This window comes from Motacilla alba, chromosome 5 (assembly GCF_015832195.1).
Source record: "Motacilla alba alba isolate MOTALB_02 chromosome 5, Motacilla_alba_V1.0_pri, whole genome shotgun sequence".
Lineage (NCBI taxonomy): Eukaryota > Metazoa > Chordata > Aves > Passeriformes > Motacillidae > Motacilla > Motacilla alba.
The window spans coordinates 51080757-51098093 of record NC_052020.1 but is presented as its reverse complement, the minus strand read 5'-3'; the positions used below and the strand labels follow the sequence as shown (position 1 = coordinate 51098093).

Sequence of the window (17337 nt, the reverse complement as noted above, 5' to 3'; positions counted from 1 at the left end):
CTGAGAGTTATCTGAAGCCGAGAGCAGTTTGTTCTCTAAGAATGGTATTTTGGGGGAGTTAGCACTCAGTTCTTTTGCAAAGTCAAGAGGAGGTGAATACCCATCTCTTTAGACTCTTAATAATTGGCACAGACTGAGAAGGGGCTTTTAAAAAAATTTTAGTCAGAAATAGTAGGGGAAAAAACTCTCTTCTGGAAAAAATTAACACTTCAGTGTTTTGCTTAAATAATGATTCTAGGCTTATAATATTGTAACTATCACATGATTTTTATAGCTAGTATTAGCAAATCACTGCAGATTTAATTTCATCATTCAGAAATAAATTAGTGAAGAAAGTGTTGACTTTGGTAGGGATTTAGTCCTGGAAAATTAGCAGGCACTTTTCTGGGCTTTACTAGTCAATACCCACAAGAATTTAATAAAACCCTTACATAGATTAGGAAATAAGTAACAGGGAAAGACCAAATGAGTGATGATTAGGGCAGAGCTTCCCTTTACAAGTCTTGATCGAACAAATTTTTCAAAGTCAGGTTTCTCATCAGAGGATTGAAGGCAGGATATAGGGTTAAATTATTCACATGAGTGAGTGTCTGCAGATCTTTCTCCTTTTTCTTCTTTCTCACTAACCTTTACAGTCCAGTTTTATGTTGTACTGCTTTATTAATACCTTAGTGCTTTGCCTCTCCCAACAGGATGTCTCATAGGATCTTTATGTGCCAAACTCACAACCTGCTGCTCTCTTCATGCATTTGCTTAGTTTTAACATTCAGCACTCAGTCCCCTTTGGATATTGAGTTGCTGCAGCAGTTGTTAAATATTTTATGTGTAGTACAATACAAAAGCTACCAAAAGAGGGCAACATATGAGCCAACAATAAGAAATGCATCCTGACAAGTTTACGATTGTGTATTTGTGACACCCTCCTCCCCTTTTTTTGATAGAAAAAGAAATTTTAGCAGAGCTGGTCAGTAAACAGAATTTCCATCCTATGGGAAATTCCAACACTTGGGGAAAAAGAGAAGGTGGTGAAGTTTTCAGGGACTGAGAATTCCAAGCGAATATATTTGGCATGGTGGAAGTGTTCCGTAAGTGTCAAATCATTCTCACACCAGAAAACCCGAAAGTTATAATGACATTAAAATATTCAATTTAGTAGGAGAAATGCTAAATATATGAATGCTATATAAAGTTCAAAACAAGATTAAACAAAACAAGGAACTACTTATATGCTTTCACTTTATGGAAAACAATAATTTAAATATAATTTACTGTAAATAATATTTTAATTTGTCTCCATTAAAAATGCTTCCAAAATGAGCATGCTCTCAAAAAAGCAAGCTGATTTAGATGAAGTTGTATTGCCTTGAAGAACGTTTTCTCTGAACATGGTTTAATTATTATTTCTTGACATGAAAAGCCTGAGAGAATTTCAGAATACTCTTAATAACCCTGCAAGAGACTAAGGTAAATTGGCTGCATCCCAGAACTGTCCCCAATGCTCTGTTTGTGAAGTGAGACAACGCCAAGTGCCCAAATACCAGGTATGTGAGCTCTGGAGCTACTATACGCAGGACAACACTGAATGTGCACTCATTGCCAAGCAGTTTATTATAAACAAAGGGTTTTTTAAACTATTCCATAGCACTCCAAGGAATTAGACAGTCTTGAACACATGCCAGAATGGCAATGGGTACAATAAGCAAATATAATCTACCTCGCTTAGGGTAAATATTTGGCTACAAATGTATTGAGAGCTCTTTAATTCTTTGTACACTTCTGTGATGAGAACCAGAGGAAAGGCAGTGGCGATGCAAGGACTGGAGGGTGATTTTTTTCTTCTCTTATCAGCGGCACAGATAGGCTAGCTGCCAGTCAAATTAAAAACCTCACTGGAGGACATGAATGAAGACCTGTAGGTGTAGAAATCTGCTGTTTATACAGCTGCCTCAAGTTCTGCTAATGATCAACCAGAATCAGCCACATCTTCATGGAGATGTACAAAATTCTGTGGCAGTGTCCAGGAGGTTGACTATGGAAATTAGGGCATCCTCAGGGTATTTTTTCCCATTTATTTATTTTAATCTCTCTCTCTTTTTTTTTTTTTTTTATTTTTTTTTTTAATTCTGCTTTCTGCCTGCCTCTATTATGGCTTAGAATGCTGTAAAGTATCTGGAAAGAAAAGAGGGTCAGATCTATGATCTGCTTGGAGGGCAATGAAATATTTGGAAAGTTTGGAAGTACTCACCCATTTTGAAGACAGGATGTTCTTCTTGCAGGATCAATACCTTATCTTCTCTCATTTACCCACGTCCTTATTTTGCATCTGTATTTCTGCGGATCCCAAAAGAAAAGTTTTATTCTTTCTAGCCAGAAACAAGCAGAGTTTTCTGTCTGGAGGGTTTCTCTACTATCTGATCTGTCTCACGAACAATGACTTCACATCATTCACCTGATGGAGAGCTACAGAATCACAGGGTATCCAATGAGATGTTCAGTATAGGAATGACAGCAGCGCACACTGTCTGTGTGGCTGGATTCAGCGTATGGACTCTAATCACAAGGTTTTCAGACAGCTTCTGTAGTCTGGATATGCAGGAAGACATTTATACTTGCCTGCCTGTCCTTCATTTCTTGTACTGCTCATCTATTTTTGATTAATGTCTTGATACTCTCTCCCAACAATGATGCTACTTTTGGGAGACAAACAAGGAACAGTATGGAAAGTAACAGAAATATTTTAATGGCATTGAGAGGTGTGGTTCATTATATGTTTGTGTTTATTTGTAGGGAAAAAAGGTGACTTGCATTCCTAAATAGCCTTACCTCATGGGTATGAGCCTACATGTCTGCCTGCCATCTTGTATCGACACTTTACCCAGCAGCCATGGGACTGGTGTTTATTCAGAAAAGAATTGGCCCATGCACACAGACACACTGATTCTCACAAATGGTTCTGTGTATGCCTTGGCTTCTCGACTTCTGCCAAATTCAAGCCTAAATTCTAGGAAGCAACAATAACACTAACAGGAATCACGTCAGACTTGAAAGTGATTGCTTTAGCTCTGTGAACACAAAATGGACTTCTTTTTCTTCCTTAGAAGTGATTTTTAAACATGCCTTGGCTTCTCTGAGCCAGCACAGTTTCACCCTGCCAGTCAGGTTACGAAGACGAATCTGTTATCCGCTTTTGCAGATGTGGTATGCGAGCCTAGTTACATCACATTTCAAGGCAGATGGATCTCTGAAGGAAGCTCCACTATCCAATCATGTGCTTTCTGCTCCTTGCTATTGATTCTTGTGGTTAGTCTGTTTCTGATTTTATTTTTCTGTGTAGTTTAAGGGCAAGTCTGTGGTTTGCCCCATGTGCCCAAATGAGGGAGCAAGGGTGCAGAAGACTGCCTGAAAATAAATAAATCAGAAACAGATAGACTAATTACAAGGACAAATGCCAAGGGATGGAGAACACACAGCACCCTCATGATCAGATATGCCTGGCCTGTTGGAGGAGGGATGGATGTCTCACTATGTGATGTAACCCTGCACCACATTGGAGAAGAGAGCCAGAGCATCCTCTTCCTTGCCTGGCTGAGCAAAACCCTCTCGTGTGGTTTGCCCGCACGGCATGTCCCAGCATGGGGAGAAACAGCTTCCCTGAGGTAAGGGTGGGGAGGAGCAAGGCTGGGAAATCAGAGGCTGCTCTTGCCTTCCCAGTGCCTGCCCCAGCAGCCAGCAGGGCTAAGCTGACACGAGGAAGGATGTAATCTACTCCTGGTTGTTTCATGCTCAGGGCACATTACTTCCTTCCACGGACTAAGAGGATAGTCATGGATGTCATCCTGACTCACGGTCTCCTGGGGCAGCATGGCTCTGTGCCATGCCTATAATCAGATGACCCGGGGGGTGAATTAGGAAGGCTTTTGATGTCATTCTCTGAGTGCTGCACCACAGGAGACAAAGACTTCTTAACGTAACATCAGGCTGTATCTTAAACATAACCATGAAACTAACTTTGACTTGCCAGCAGCTGGTACAGACAGTGGCCTCCCTACACCGCTCTGGCACTTAGCATAAGAAATGTCATTATGTGGGTGGATTAGGCAGAACCTGTCAAAGTTGTGTGCGTGTTCTTTGGCTGTGTTTCCCTCCCCAGGCTAATAATGCTGAAGAGATGGGGAGTGGGTTGACACATTTTCTGGCATGTGTCATGTAACCCAGTGAAGTGGAGGACACGCCAGTCACAAGACTTTTGTGCTTCAGTAAGGCGCAGGCAGCAGGGACATGCTGCAGTGGTTAGCAGCCTTAATCCTCTCTGGATTAATCCTCACACCCTTAGCACCTTCATTGTGGTTACACTTTCCCCAGGGTTCTCTGACAGACCCACAGGTATGTTTGGAGGAAAAGGTAAGGAGATGTATCCAGGCAGGTACTGTTTAAGCTCATGTTACCTATAGACCCCGAAGCTCTTTGCAAGTTGACTGAGATGATTTCCATAAGAACCACTGAATTTAGCACAGGGGCAAATATTCATTGCTTGTTTTGCAGTGTGCAGAAATATTCTATACCAGTTCAGCAGAAGATACAAAGAATAACCGTGCTTGATAAGAAGACATTTTTAGTACAGAAGACTCTAAAGCAAAACAACCAGAGACTGATGAAATTTAGGACACACTCATTGTTTCTGGTTCCCTAATCAAGAGTGGGGGACGTTATAAATATTGGGCTGAGAGGATTCCCATGGTCTAACACAATCTCCAGGTAAATCATTCTCAGGGGAAAATGGAAGAACAGTGCATTCACTCTCACAGAGAAGTCTGGTTTTGCACAGCTGCCTGCTTAACACCTGTGCTGTAGAGATGAAGTTTACTCCCTGGGATGAGGCAATATGCCAGGTTGGTTCCTCACAAATCATCATCAGAGGAGCAGAAGATGGAATGAGCATGTATGCCTTGTATGACAGAAATGCCATCTTCTGTCTCTGCCTGTGTGTTGCAAGCTATGTTTGGTTGCTGGGAAAAGATGTATCAGCTTAGATGCTGACTGCATACTCCAAAACATACAGGCTATAGGTCTGATGTGACTTTTAGCAGGCACAGCACCCAATTCACTGGGAAGAGCTATTGTACTGTTTTCCTTGAAGCTCATTTTATTTAAAAAAAAAAAAAAGAAAAAAGAAGTAGAGCCAGTAGCTTCTGCAAGTAACTACAGCTACAGCTAAACGACATCTACGACTCTGTTGCAGCATCTATAGTCTATCAGGTCAAGAACTGCCATGCCCAGGTGCCACATTCTCATTCCATGTAAAAGTGAAGAGCAGCAGCTGCAAAAGTGGGAGAAATATAACTTGGCAAGCACGGAGGCAACCTGTGGAGGGGAACTGCATGATAACCTCACAGGACATGGGGTTCCTCCTCCCTTCATTTGTTGGTGTTGAGTCACAGTGGCGGATTGTGTTAAGGGGGTAACAGAAAGTGCCCCTTGGCTGTTCCTCCTGCAAACACATCATTGGTGTGACGCGGGTGCTGCCCTGTGTCCCACACAGCTTGTCGCCAGTTAGTCACTTGAGGACAGGAACCTGAGGGACTGCAATGGGGGACTCTGAGGGATGCCCTGTGCCAATTATGCCATAGGGGAGGCAGAGATAGAGGACAGTGATGGGATGGGAAATGACTGACAATTTACTCTTGCTTGTACTGCATAACACTTGTGTGAAGTTGAGAAAACCTGCATCAACTCGATGACTGACACAGAATTTGTATTGTCCCATGAGCAGCGTAACCCTGCTCAGATTGCCAGATAACGTCACATCTCCAGTTGTGTAACACCACCATGCTCTCTAGATCCCCGGTCTTTAAACATTATTGAGCTGACTGTTTGTACCCTGGGGTGGGAATTCAAATATTGTTTATCAGTGGAAATGTTAACTACGTGTCCTTTGTTGGGAGTAAAGCAACCTGATTTCTCATACTTCTGAAAGTAGGAACTCATTGGAGAGAAAAAATGTGTGCCAGCAGGGAAAAAGGAAGAGCTTTCATCTATGAGTGGGTACACAACGTGCAGGGTACAAAACAGTGTTTTGGTAGATACCAGTGTTTTGCAATTCAAGGATCACATGACTGGGAAAAAAATCCACTTCTGCCACGGTATTTTTCATTTACAAACAAATAAAAATTAAGTTAAACTCTGTTCATTTATTGCTTTAATTTCTCCCCACCTTGTTTGTTTCCCTATTTTCTTGTATGGTAATGTGTATGTTGTTTGGTTCCTTGTTTGCTTTTATTTGAAATAATTTTGCATCTAATTTTCTGAACTCTTGCAGAGCAGAGAGACTAGTAAATGTGCATGTTTATGCACCTTTGTGCATGCAAAAGAATGATGGATAGTTAATAAAATGCACATCACTGCAATCCTTTCATGCTTAAGATCCCCAAACAGAAACTGTTGAGTATTCAAATAAAATAGAACTGATCCAAAATGTACATATTTAGCTTAGATAATAGCAGTCCCCAGATATGTGCCTCTTTCTGCACTTGGAAATCTGTCAGTTGAACAAAGAGCAGGATATAGTGTGAATTAGGCTGTCCTAAAAGCTTTATGTGATAGACACACTTTATGGAGTTAGTTCCATTTCTCTCACATTTCAAAAGCAGACTCAGAGCCTAGTTTTCATGAGGACAAACTCCCCCAAATCATTTTTTTGTAGTCAAGGACTGCAATATTTTTTAAAAGTCAGAATACATGTTAAAAGAACAGTTTGTCCCAAGGCTTATGGTTCAGCTGTAGAAAGTTTCTTCTTGATCCATCCATCTGAAAAATTGTTCCTGAAAAGTCATTCTGCATAAGGGTGTTTTTGCTATTTTTTTCAGGGAGAAAAAGTATAAATGAGCTGTAAAGCTCGTGTTGTTCTGAACTCTTTCTCTCCTCTTTCACCATGAGTTCATCAAACAAAATTCCACAAGAAACAAATGTTATTATGAGATTAGCAGAATGAATGCCAGAGTTCAGATACTAAACATTTTTTTTAAAAAACAGTGAGCTTAATGACATGAAGGAAGTTGTAGTTTAAACATCAAGGTCAATTATTTCGTTAAATATTATTTAAAAGTTCCTTGCCTTGAAACAAAACCAGAACTATCCTTTTCCCAAAAATGCAAACAGATTATACTGCCCTGTTTGTCAGCTTCACTAGATAGCTTCTATTTGATCTTCAAATGAAAACAGTTTCTATTTCAGATTTATACAACAGGCTGCCTCTAAAAATAAAAAAGACTTTAAGTTTGGACTGCTGTTTACTTTCCCTTCTAATCCAGTGAGAAGATTTGCATAAGAAAAGCAAGTAGATTTGAGTCTAGCTTTTGCTGTCTACATCGAAAGCATGAGCATCAGTCAGTCCTCTCAATTTATTCAGACAGAAAACGATTGTTTTGTAAGTCAGGTGAGTAGAAAATCTTTCAGTCAGTTCAGCTGGGTTCTTCTAAAAGTAACAAGGACTACTTATCAAGACTAAGTGGTGTTTAAGTAAATAATGATAACAGTCAAACACTGAGAGTTTTAAATCTAACCCCCCCAGTTGCATGTCTGTTTCCTCATACTGTATACTTGGTTTAAAACGACCTCCAGAATTGTTGTTTCCTGGATCTTGCAAAGCAGCCCCTTGTATTTGCAGATAGACTTCTCTCAGTTCCTTTCCTAACAGCATCAGTGTGAGGGGGGACTTCAGTGAGCAGAGCAGGGCTGGGTGGTGATGGGAGCTCTGGGTCTCAGCAGTCAGCAAGTGCCCCCAGCTCCAAGCGTGACCCCTGGAGCAAACCAGTTCACTCCTCTGAAGATTGAGAATAGGGACTCATACCTACAAGAGTGCTGTGAAGCAGAGTAGTTTTATGTGTGCAGTGTACTTGATTTTTTTTTTTTTTTTATGTACAGAAAGGCAAATTATTATTTTTTAGGAAGAGTATTAGAAGGGATATTTTGGATCATGGGGTCAAGTTCCTTGCTGTGGGTGGTAACCACATCTCAGAAGCTGGTTCTCAAACCAGTCAAATTCCATCTTCCAGGTGCTTTGATTCCTTCCTGACTGTGGAAGGCCTTTCTGGGTCCTCACCACTCTGGTGGAATGAAGGTGCTTTTCTTTTTCCATCTTGAATCCCTTCCTGGACAGTTTGTACCAATTCTTTCTCATATTTTATTTGGGAGAAGGGGAGGGAAACTGTTTCACAATTTTCAGATTCATTTGAATTTTTCTCTGAGCCCCAGACACCTGGTGGAAAGATGCCAGCAATGCTGTAGGCTGGTTCGATGTACCAATAAAAATAAAATTAAATTAAAAAACCCCCAACCCTCGTGTAAGAAAAGAGTCATTCTTAGAAAGCCTCCAGCGTTCCAGCTAGAGCACAAACAGCTGCTTATTTAGGACTCTTCTCGGGTAAATCCACAGTCCCGGGCCAAAGGGGCCGCAGCTCTTGTGGTCTCGCTCTAGCCCAGACCCCCCCGGTGGGGGAACACACAGGGGAGAAGGAAAGGAACGAGCAGGGAGAGGGAACCATCCTCAAACCGCGGCTGAAGCTTCGCCTGAGGAGGGCTGACGCTCCTCTGGGTCGAGCCAAGGAGGAGAAACCTCCGCGGGACGCAGGTCCCCGCCCGGGTCCGGCCCCGCGCCCCCCGCCCGCCCCGCCGGGCTCAGCCCCGCGGCCCCGGGCTCCGCCGCCCGGAGGAGGCAGCGGGGCTCGGCGGGGAGGGAGATCGCTGTTTTGCCCCTTGGCTCGGGTTTTCCCCTGCCCAGGGAACAAGCGCCTTTGTTGGAACTGCGCTCCCCGGAGCTGGGGGTGATTTTTCGTTTTTTGGTTTTGACCTTTCTCCTCCGCTGCCTCCCGCAGGCCCGTCCCCGCAGCGGCGGCCCCGGGAGAGCCTCGGGCACGAAGAGGAGCAGCCTTGGGGCTGAAACGGTGGGATTCGGGAGCGGGAGGGATTCGGGAGCACTTCGCCGGGGTGTGGGACAGAGGCAGCGGTCCGTGTCCCTCGGCCACCCCCGTCCCTGTTTCCCACTGGTGGAGGCAGTGTGTGCCCCCCGTGGAAAGGCGGTGAGGCAGCAGCTCTGCCAGTACGCGGGGCACGGGCTGGAGCCAGGACCAGGTGTGCCATCGGGAAATATCACCTCCGGCCGCGGATCGAAGAGCTTCCAGGCCACGGCTGCAGGGCTCTACAGAGGAGCAAACAGCCCGTCCCCATCCCCCCTTCGACAACTACAGCCCCCGCAGCCTCCAAACCCAGTAAGGCTGAAGCAGCAGCCACCAAATACCCTCGAAAAGACCCTGCCGGACCTCTGAAACCCCAAAGAAAACCGAACACCAAAGTGGAAACGAGCCAACAGGCCCACGAACGAGCCCCCCCGAATTGCGGGGGAGCCGGTCGGCACAGCCAGCACAGGCGCAGCGCTGCCAGCCCGTGGCTGGCCGCAGGGGGCCCGGCGCCCGGGGGACCACCCTCACCCTCCAACGCCGACTGCTGGTTCCTAATTCCTACGAATTCAACCACATTCCCCCAGGGATAACGGGGGCGGGAGGGCTTTAACCCCCGAGTACAATTGCAGTGAAACCACAAGGAAACAGACGCAGGTGAAGGGCAGAGCGCGCTCGCTGCCGGGTTGCTGCGGCAAAACTTGCGGGGGGATCGGGGCGCCTCACACAACGACGGGCAGTAAAGGGAGAGCCTCGCCCGAGGGCTCCGAGCGCGGAGAGAGGAGCCCAAGAAAAGGGGCTTTTCCCGGGAAGCGGGGGCGGGAGCGGCCGGCTGTGCAGGACCAGCCCCCGGCGCGCACCTTCCGCCCCCGCGCAGCTCCGCTGGGACCTGCGCGGCTTTTACACGGGCGATCGCGCCTGGCCGGCTCACATCGAGCAAGAGCCTTTCCGGGAACAGGCTACTAAGAGCAGCGAGAGCAGGAGGGGGAGGGTGGGTATGAAATAAAAGGCTAAAGAAACAGTGCGATTTTGGGACCAGGACCAAATCCTAACGTGTTACATAAAAGCCACGGGCGGTTCTTATCAGCAAGCCCGGCCTAAAGAGGAACAATCCCCAGGACCGGCTCCAAAACAACCCTGTTAAAGGAACAATTGTGAAATGCCAACTTCCCACCAGCGTATGAACAGCAGGAGCCGGGCATGTCCTGTCTATAACCGGGCTTCTGACAACCAACAGAGAGGGGAGGGGACGGAGGGGGATCCTCTCTTGACAAGATTTATCAAGAAACATTTAACTGGGCTTTAATCATATTAGCAAGAGCCCAATTAGGGCTGAGAGGGAAGCGAGGCTGGGGAGAGGAGGAGGAGCAAGCGATGGAGTCACTCGAGGATAAAGTCCTTTCATCAGGCTGCGCTCTCGGCAAACAGAGGAGTGCGAATAATCAGTGCCCTTCACTGGGGGGACGGGGGAGGGAGCGGCTGGGGAATGTGTGTAAAGGATCATTAAGGCCAGGCAGAAGGGGGTTTTTGTTGTTGTTGTTGTTTTTAATTATTACGGCTATTAAGGTGGTGTCTGTGGGCTCCCTCGGGCGCTGTTCTCAGAGACGGAGCGGGGAAGAAGCGAAGGGGTTCGGAGGCACCTGCTGCACTGCGATGACCTGATCTGCGTGTGCGGATAGGTCTCTCCCTCCCGGAGCAAAAAGGGGCTCCGTCCCTCCCACCCGTCCTCACATCACCGAGGGAGAATTTCCTTAAAAGCCCTTTTCCTAGCTCTCGTCTCCCTGATGTCGAGCTCTTCCCCGGCGCATCCTACCTCCCAGCGCGGCTCCTCGGGGGTAGCGCGGCGCCTCACCGCCCCCGGCGGAGCCCAGTCCGGTGCCCGGGGCTCGTCGAAAGCCCCGCGGAAGGCGCGGCGCTGGGAACGCCCAGGTCAGGGGCAGAGGGCAGAAGATGTCCTCCCGGGGTTCAAACTCTGCGTGCTTTCGCGTGGGCAACCTGCCTTGTCCTTAGGGACTCGGTCGCTCCAGCTGTAGGGGATGGGGTGGGCGGACAGCAAAGAAATGAAGAAAAACTAGAGATGACAGGTGGGAGCAAAGGAAGAGGCTGCGGATAAGCCCATGAACCCCCCTCCCCGGGTTACGCCACCTCGGGACGCGGCGGTGGGAGCGCGGCAGCGGCCGTGACCCTGCTTGCGGCTTTCGAGACATCGCCAGCAGCTGCCGGCAGCTGCCCCGATTTCCTGCCGCTCCCTGCAGCCAGGAGAAGGGAGATAAGGCTGTTGGGCAACGAGGCACCTTTCGCCCATGAGGAGCCGGATCTTTGCGCCGCGGGGCAGAGGATGCTGTCTTTTTCTTTTTTTAACGGGACAGGGCCCGGGTGGGGTGTCCCATCCGCACCGACGAACATCCCCGCTGTCGGAAGCCATCTGACCCGTGCCTGGAGCTGAGGGGCTTTCGCCCCCCACGCCCCCCTCCGCCTCCTCCCCTCGCCCTGGGCCGCCACAGCAGCGTCCTCGGGGACGCGCGGCCCCTGGGGGGACGCGCCCCTCCCCGCACCGTGTCCTTTGCGTGACCGTGCCCCCGCCGCACCTTCCCTGTCCCACGCTTACCTCTCCGGCCCGGCCGCCGAGGGGCTGCCCCCCCCCGCTCCCGCCCCCCGCCCCGTCTCCGCCATCCCCGCCGCAGGGGTGTCGCACGCCGCCGCGCCGGCACAGCCTCGGCTCTCGCCTCGCGCGCACTCGGCTGGCGCTGGCAGCCCCGCCGGGTTCATCCGAGGACAGCGGCGGCTCCGCGCCGCGGCTCGTCTGGCTGCCAACGCCGCGGCGAGGCTGACGCTGCCGCGGCCGGGGGTGACTCACGGCGGCAGCCGCCGGGTAGCGGATCCGACAGTCGAGCGGCGAGCGGGCACATCGGGCCCCGCTCTTCGCCCCCTTCCCCGGGCACCCGCGTGCCGCCCGTCGCACCCATGCCCCCTCCCCGAACCCCTGCGCTTCTGCCAAGTGGAATAAACGCCCGGGTTTCCGGCAAATATTCACCCTTCCGACACCGAACGGGAGGCCGCCCCCCTCCCGGCCGGCACCCCTGTCGGAGGCGGGCCGGGGTCCGTCCCCGCGGCCGGCAGCGCTCCCGGCGGCACCCGCCCCCAACGTAAGTGACCGTCGGGGCCGGGAGGGGGTGGCCGTCCCTCGCGCCCCGTGCCCGGCGGGGCCGCGCTCCGGCGCCAGGGCTTGAGCGGGCGGGCGGGCCGGGGCCGGGCCGACCCCCGGCCCTGTGCCCCGCGCTGTCCCCGAGGTGTGTCCGGCGTGTGCCCGGGGGACAGCCGCCCGCCCGCACACGGACAAAGGCAAACACAGAACCTTAACGCGGGGCGGGGAGGGGACGCGGGGCACAGGCTGGGGACAGGGACTCGGTGTCCGAGTGACGGGCAGCGTCGGTGTCATCACCGCTGTGCTCTGCCCTGTTCGGCAAACACACCGCGGGGTTTTAGCTGCCTGCGGTTTCCATGGAACCCTCCTGGCACGTCCCAGCAAAAACGTATGGCGGATGCCTTCATGGCGAGCCTGCAGCGGGTCCCCCACCTTTTCTCAGAGCTCCCAGGTGGAGTGTTCTCAGATCCTTTACACTGCGTGGCTCAGCACCAACAGCGCTTCTGAGAAACATGCTTCGTGCATGACATCCCTGTTTTGAAACAGAATTTTGAAGTGAAGCTGTAGCAACACACATCTTTCAGTCCAAGCTGTCTGCTGGATGCACAGTTTTAAAAGCAGTGGCTCCTTGAAATGAGGAGATTATTAAAAGCTCATTTATTAAGAAGCTCAAGCCACAAAGGTAATGGTAATGAGTGTTACATACTCTGCATACACACTCAAGTTTTGGATAGAGGATGAAGGCATGAAGCTGGGCCTTTACTTAAAAATACTCTAAAGCTACTTGTCAGAAATGTGCTAAAATGGTAAGCCATGGGTTTAGTGACATGGATTAGGCTGTCACTCCTTCTACCTTAAGTTCATTTTTAAGTCCAAATTTCAGCCCTTTGAGAAAAGATAGGCAGAGGAGGATGAGGAGGAAGAGACTATTTTAATTGAAAAGCTGACATTGCTAACCATGGCAGTGTGAATTCACTACTATAATAAAACCTCAGCTAGCAGCCTAATTCCAGAGAGGTGATGTTATCCAGTAATAATGTAATCAGTTTGTTTGCTGTAACATAGGAAACTGGGAATTACTTTACTTTATTGATATTTTTGGCCAAAAAAAAAAAATCAATAAGATGTCAGGATTGAGGCAGGAGAGCTACCTTTGCTATTTAAAATAATAAACCAAAGTTCTTCATGAACATTTTTCACTTCAGTGCAGTTTTACAAAAGCATGCTTTAAAAGGATCAGCTAGTGAGAATGCAAGCTTTCAAGCTAGGAGTTGGAAGACAGAAGGGCCCAAGGGTGTAACATTGTTAAAAATGAGAGGTCCCAAAAGCACAATGTTCACTTTACAAAACAGAGCGGGCTTTTCTCCTGGGTACTTGCTGAATGAGTTTGCATTGATTTGCAGCTGTGAATTTAAAGGGAAAAAAAAGGGAAAGAAAATAAATGAAGAAGACAAATGCCTTGTTAGTAAATTGTGATGCAACAATTAAGAAAATTGTGTCAGATATCTGAAAAATTGGAATTGACTGCTTAAGCTTTTGAGTTTATATATTCAGGATTCTCCATCCCTCATATCTGTCTTTAATACTTGTTTTTAAGCAGTAAACATTCTGGTAATTTTCTTGGCATCTGGCTCTCAAATTACAAATAAAAGCAGAAGTGAATTAACTTGTAAGGTGCATGTACCAGTGGAACCGTATTAGTGAAATCTTCCAGAGAGGGTTAGTCAGTGTTATTAGTGAGGTCAGGATTTCAGCCACTGTGAAGGTTTTGTTGTTGCAGAAAATTGCAAGGATAGACCATATTATCCCTCTAATTCAGATTTAGATTTTGCTGTTGCTCTTGACGGTATTCTGCCTGTTTAACCTTAAAATTCACTGTGGTCAGTGGGACTCTGGGTTGAGGCCATGAATTCTTTGAAGGAGCAAATCTTAATTTTCTCCATGTTGCTAGGAAGCCTAGTAGTATCAGGACAAAGACATATGAAAGTATGTGAAGACAATGAAAACAAAGTAATGAGTATAGCCAAATCATAACTGCCATTTTAACAGAGTGGCTTGTAAATAACAGAGCCCTACAAGAATACTTGGGTGTGTCTGAGTCAACCCATTTTGAAAACCCTATGATATGCAGCTGCAGAAATGACATAAATTCTTGAAAAACAAAACTTGAAATTTCTTGAAAATCACGTTTCCAAATACAAGTGCTGTTCTGCATATAGATACATCACATGTTGTCCAGTAGCTCTTAAAAAGTAGGCTTAAACTGCTACAGTGACTACCTTGTTCATCTGATCTACTTAGGGCAACATTAACCCTCTTTTAAAACTTGCATTTAATAAAACATTATTATATGTATTACAATGATTTGTGAATGTGTATAGTCTGGGCTGTGGCTGACATTCACTGTCAGGCTTACATCCAAAAACATACAAGTTGCACTACATGACCATTGGCACTACAGAGTAATGAACTGGAAAAGGTATTTTGAGAATATTTTCCAAAGCTGCACTTATACACTTGCTTGAAACTAGAAAATAGACCTGATATAATGATAGCTGTTTTGGCTTTATTGTGGAAGATAATACCAGCTTGTGACTACTGACTGGATGTGAAACAAAACTTTTTGGCTATATGGATTGGATGTGGTATTTCAGCAGTCATACAGGGTACTAATGGAAGCCTTGTGAATTTGTTCTGTGAGAAGATTCAAGCGACAATTAATTACCGTTTCTCTCAAATACAAAATGAGAAGGCATTGAAAAATTAATTGAGCAAATTTATGTATGGATATGAAGCATGGTAGTTTGGGTGCCAGCTGCTACACAGGAAATTTCCAAACCACTAACTGGTGGCAATTTTGAAAACTTAACAGGTTAGGTTCCAGAGAGGGTTTTCAGTTTGGTTTCTTTTTTTTGTCATTAGGCCACGACAGAGAGATTTCACTAGCCCAATGGGGACATTTTTGCTTCCTTGGTGCATTGTCCTTGAAGTCTTACCTTCTTCGTCATCGCTCACAATTGCTTAGTTTTTTATTTTTGATACAAAATGTCACCTTTTTAATTGAGAGACTGAGTATGATAGTGTGGAGGTGGGTGCTTGTGTATACAGGAGGCAGAGAAGCAAATGAAAGAGGAAAAAGGAAAGAAGAGGGAGTTTGGAGGGCAGAGAAAGAAGATAGGAAATGTGGGGCTTGCATTGGAATGACTGGTGATGGGATGGGAGAGGAGGAGACCGAACCACTGACTGTGGAGACAGCTGTGTTCAGAGTTTGTTATTTGATCAAACTGCTCCTTATTTAACATGCCCTGCATTTCTCAGTGGGGATACAGCTTGGAATCTGTGTGAAATGGTGAAAGATTGAGAAAGTAAAGACAGAATGAAAAAGCAAGAGACAATTCCCTAATTTGTTTCTTTTGCATTTTTAAAGCCTGCCTAGCCCACACATCGGGTAGGGTATGCTTAGAGTCTTGGAAAAAAAAAAAAAAGCTGCAGCTGGAACAAAGTTGGAAATAAATTCCAGTAATTTTAAAGATGATAAAAAAAATCTGACTACTCTTTCTCCCTTCTCCCTCTGGAAGGTCCAAAAAAATAATCTAGCCCATGGTAAATGCCTGACAACAACACGGTATGTGTATCTACTCTGAAATCAGAGTTCAGGGTGTATATATGTAACTGCAACTCATATTTTGTCCTTCTGATATTGTTTACCTGGAACTTTCACACTGTCATGTTTTTTACTTTCTTTTTCATTCAATTTGCTTCTTTGCTTTTGGGATAGAAAATCCCTCATGCAGTGTGGTCCAGGTTATACTGAGCCACGGATGTCTCATACAGAGCAGTATCTTATTCCACACATGACTTACTCTTGTTTCAAAAGTAGGGTGAGTAATGGGTGCTGGAATTTAGCTCTATACTGTGTTTTGTGTCTGGGGTTTCTGTAATAGGTTCATGAAGTTCACAGACTACAGCTAGTAGTTTCTTATTTTTTATACCTGCCATTCCTGCCTTTCCCCCCATTTCTCCCGAGGCTTTATGTGGCCCTGGAGGACTTTACAACTTTGCAAAATGATGCCAAACTATATCAAAATGCTCCAAGCACGGTATAGGCACACAGGGTCAATTTGTGCTGCAGAAATACCAGGTTTTGACTGGGCATGATCTCATATAGCCAGAGGATTGTGGGTCAGTATTTCATCTTTATCAGCAGAAGGGTTTGCAGTGACTGCGTGTCATGTAGGGATGTCCTCAATGTGCATAGAGGCAAGCAGTGCTGGACTATTTACATTGCAAGTGGGATGATTTAGATGGTACCCTGCAACGTCATCCTTGGCTACATGGAGAGAAAACTGCTATGCCTGTGATGCTCTCAAGTACATTCTATACGCCTCCAAGTACGAGGGCAGTTTTGAATTTAGAAAGAAGCTCTTCAATGTGCTAAGCTGCTGATGTAGCACTTGCAGTGAGAAATATACTGGTCCAGATAGAACTCTTGGGAGTACACTCAGGGCAGACAAAAAGGGTCTCAGAAAGAGATATAAAACAAACAAACAAGGAAACACACAAACAGAAGTGTTCAAACACCCAAACAACTTATTATTTGATCTGGAAACAGAACAGAGGTGTTGCCTGTAGCTGCACTTTGTTCAAACTTCATTTGAGCTTGTGATGTAACTTTAGTTAGTCTACCCAGCTCATGTCAGACTCTGGACTGTGGGTTTTCTTACTGATCATTCTGCAGCCTCTCAGGCTCCTGGGGCTACTGTGCAAGGGTCTGTTTGCTCAGAGATATCTATTCAGTGCAAAGAGGTGGTGACAGAAGTTGCTGTTAATTGTTGCTGTATGGTCGAAGGTTGGGGGCTGCTGTGCAAACCAGTCTCCTCTGCTCCAGTTCAAAGTTATGCCACCTAGATGAAATAGGGAAAAGTGTTAATACAGCTAGTGCTAGATCTCAAAAGAATAGAGACAAGGAGGAGGGTGCATGCAGTTTAGATATGCTGAGTCCAGTCTTGTGTCCCAATAAACAGATCACAGTCATTTGTGAAAAAGAGTCTCATTCTTTCCAGGATAAGCTGGCTGTTTAGTTTAACTTTCTAACTAGTCAATAAACCTCAAGTAATGTTCTGGGAATTATCTTTGTATTGAAATTACCTTGTTCCTTATGTGTCTACATCTATATTTGGATGTGAATTTTAGGACCTTGGATCCTAAAATATTTAGAGTCCAGTTAAATTTTGACATGAG

At 46.5% G+C, this 17337-nt stretch overlaps 1 protein-coding gene and 1 long non-coding RNA gene across 21 annotated transcripts in view; one reads left to right on the top strand and one right to left on the bottom strand.

Moving 5' to 3' along the window:
• LOC119701125 (translation initiation factor IF-2-like) overlaps positions 1–13080 on the bottom strand; it is a 96341-nt gene extending 83261 nt beyond the window's left edge. For 12 of the 15 annotated variants that reach the window (XR_005257013.1, XR_005257011.1, XR_005257010.1 and 9 more), the window contains exons 1-2: positions 11560–13080; positions 2246–2331 (exon numbers count right to left, since the gene is read on the bottom strand). Coding sequence is in view for 5 of the 15 variants with exons in the window: in XM_038137244.1 (XP_037993172.1) it covers positions 2287–2331; positions 11560–12390 (876 nt within the window). In the remaining 10 variants the exon portion in view is untranslated. The other 3 variants (XR_005257014.1, XR_005257016.1, XR_005257015.1) reach the window with 2 other exon arrangements.
• Positions 9211–17337, top strand: part of LOC119701129 — a 91266-nt gene continuing 83139 nt past the window's right edge. For 5 of the 6 annotated variants that reach the window (XR_005257021.1, XR_005257019.1, XR_005257020.1 and 2 more), the window contains exon 1: positions 11978–12097. This is a non-coding gene — a long non-coding RNA (uncharacterized LOC119701129). Of the gene's footprint in view, positions 10881–11977; positions 12098–17337 lie in introns of those variants that run through there. The other variant, XR_005257022.1, reaches the window with a different exon arrangement.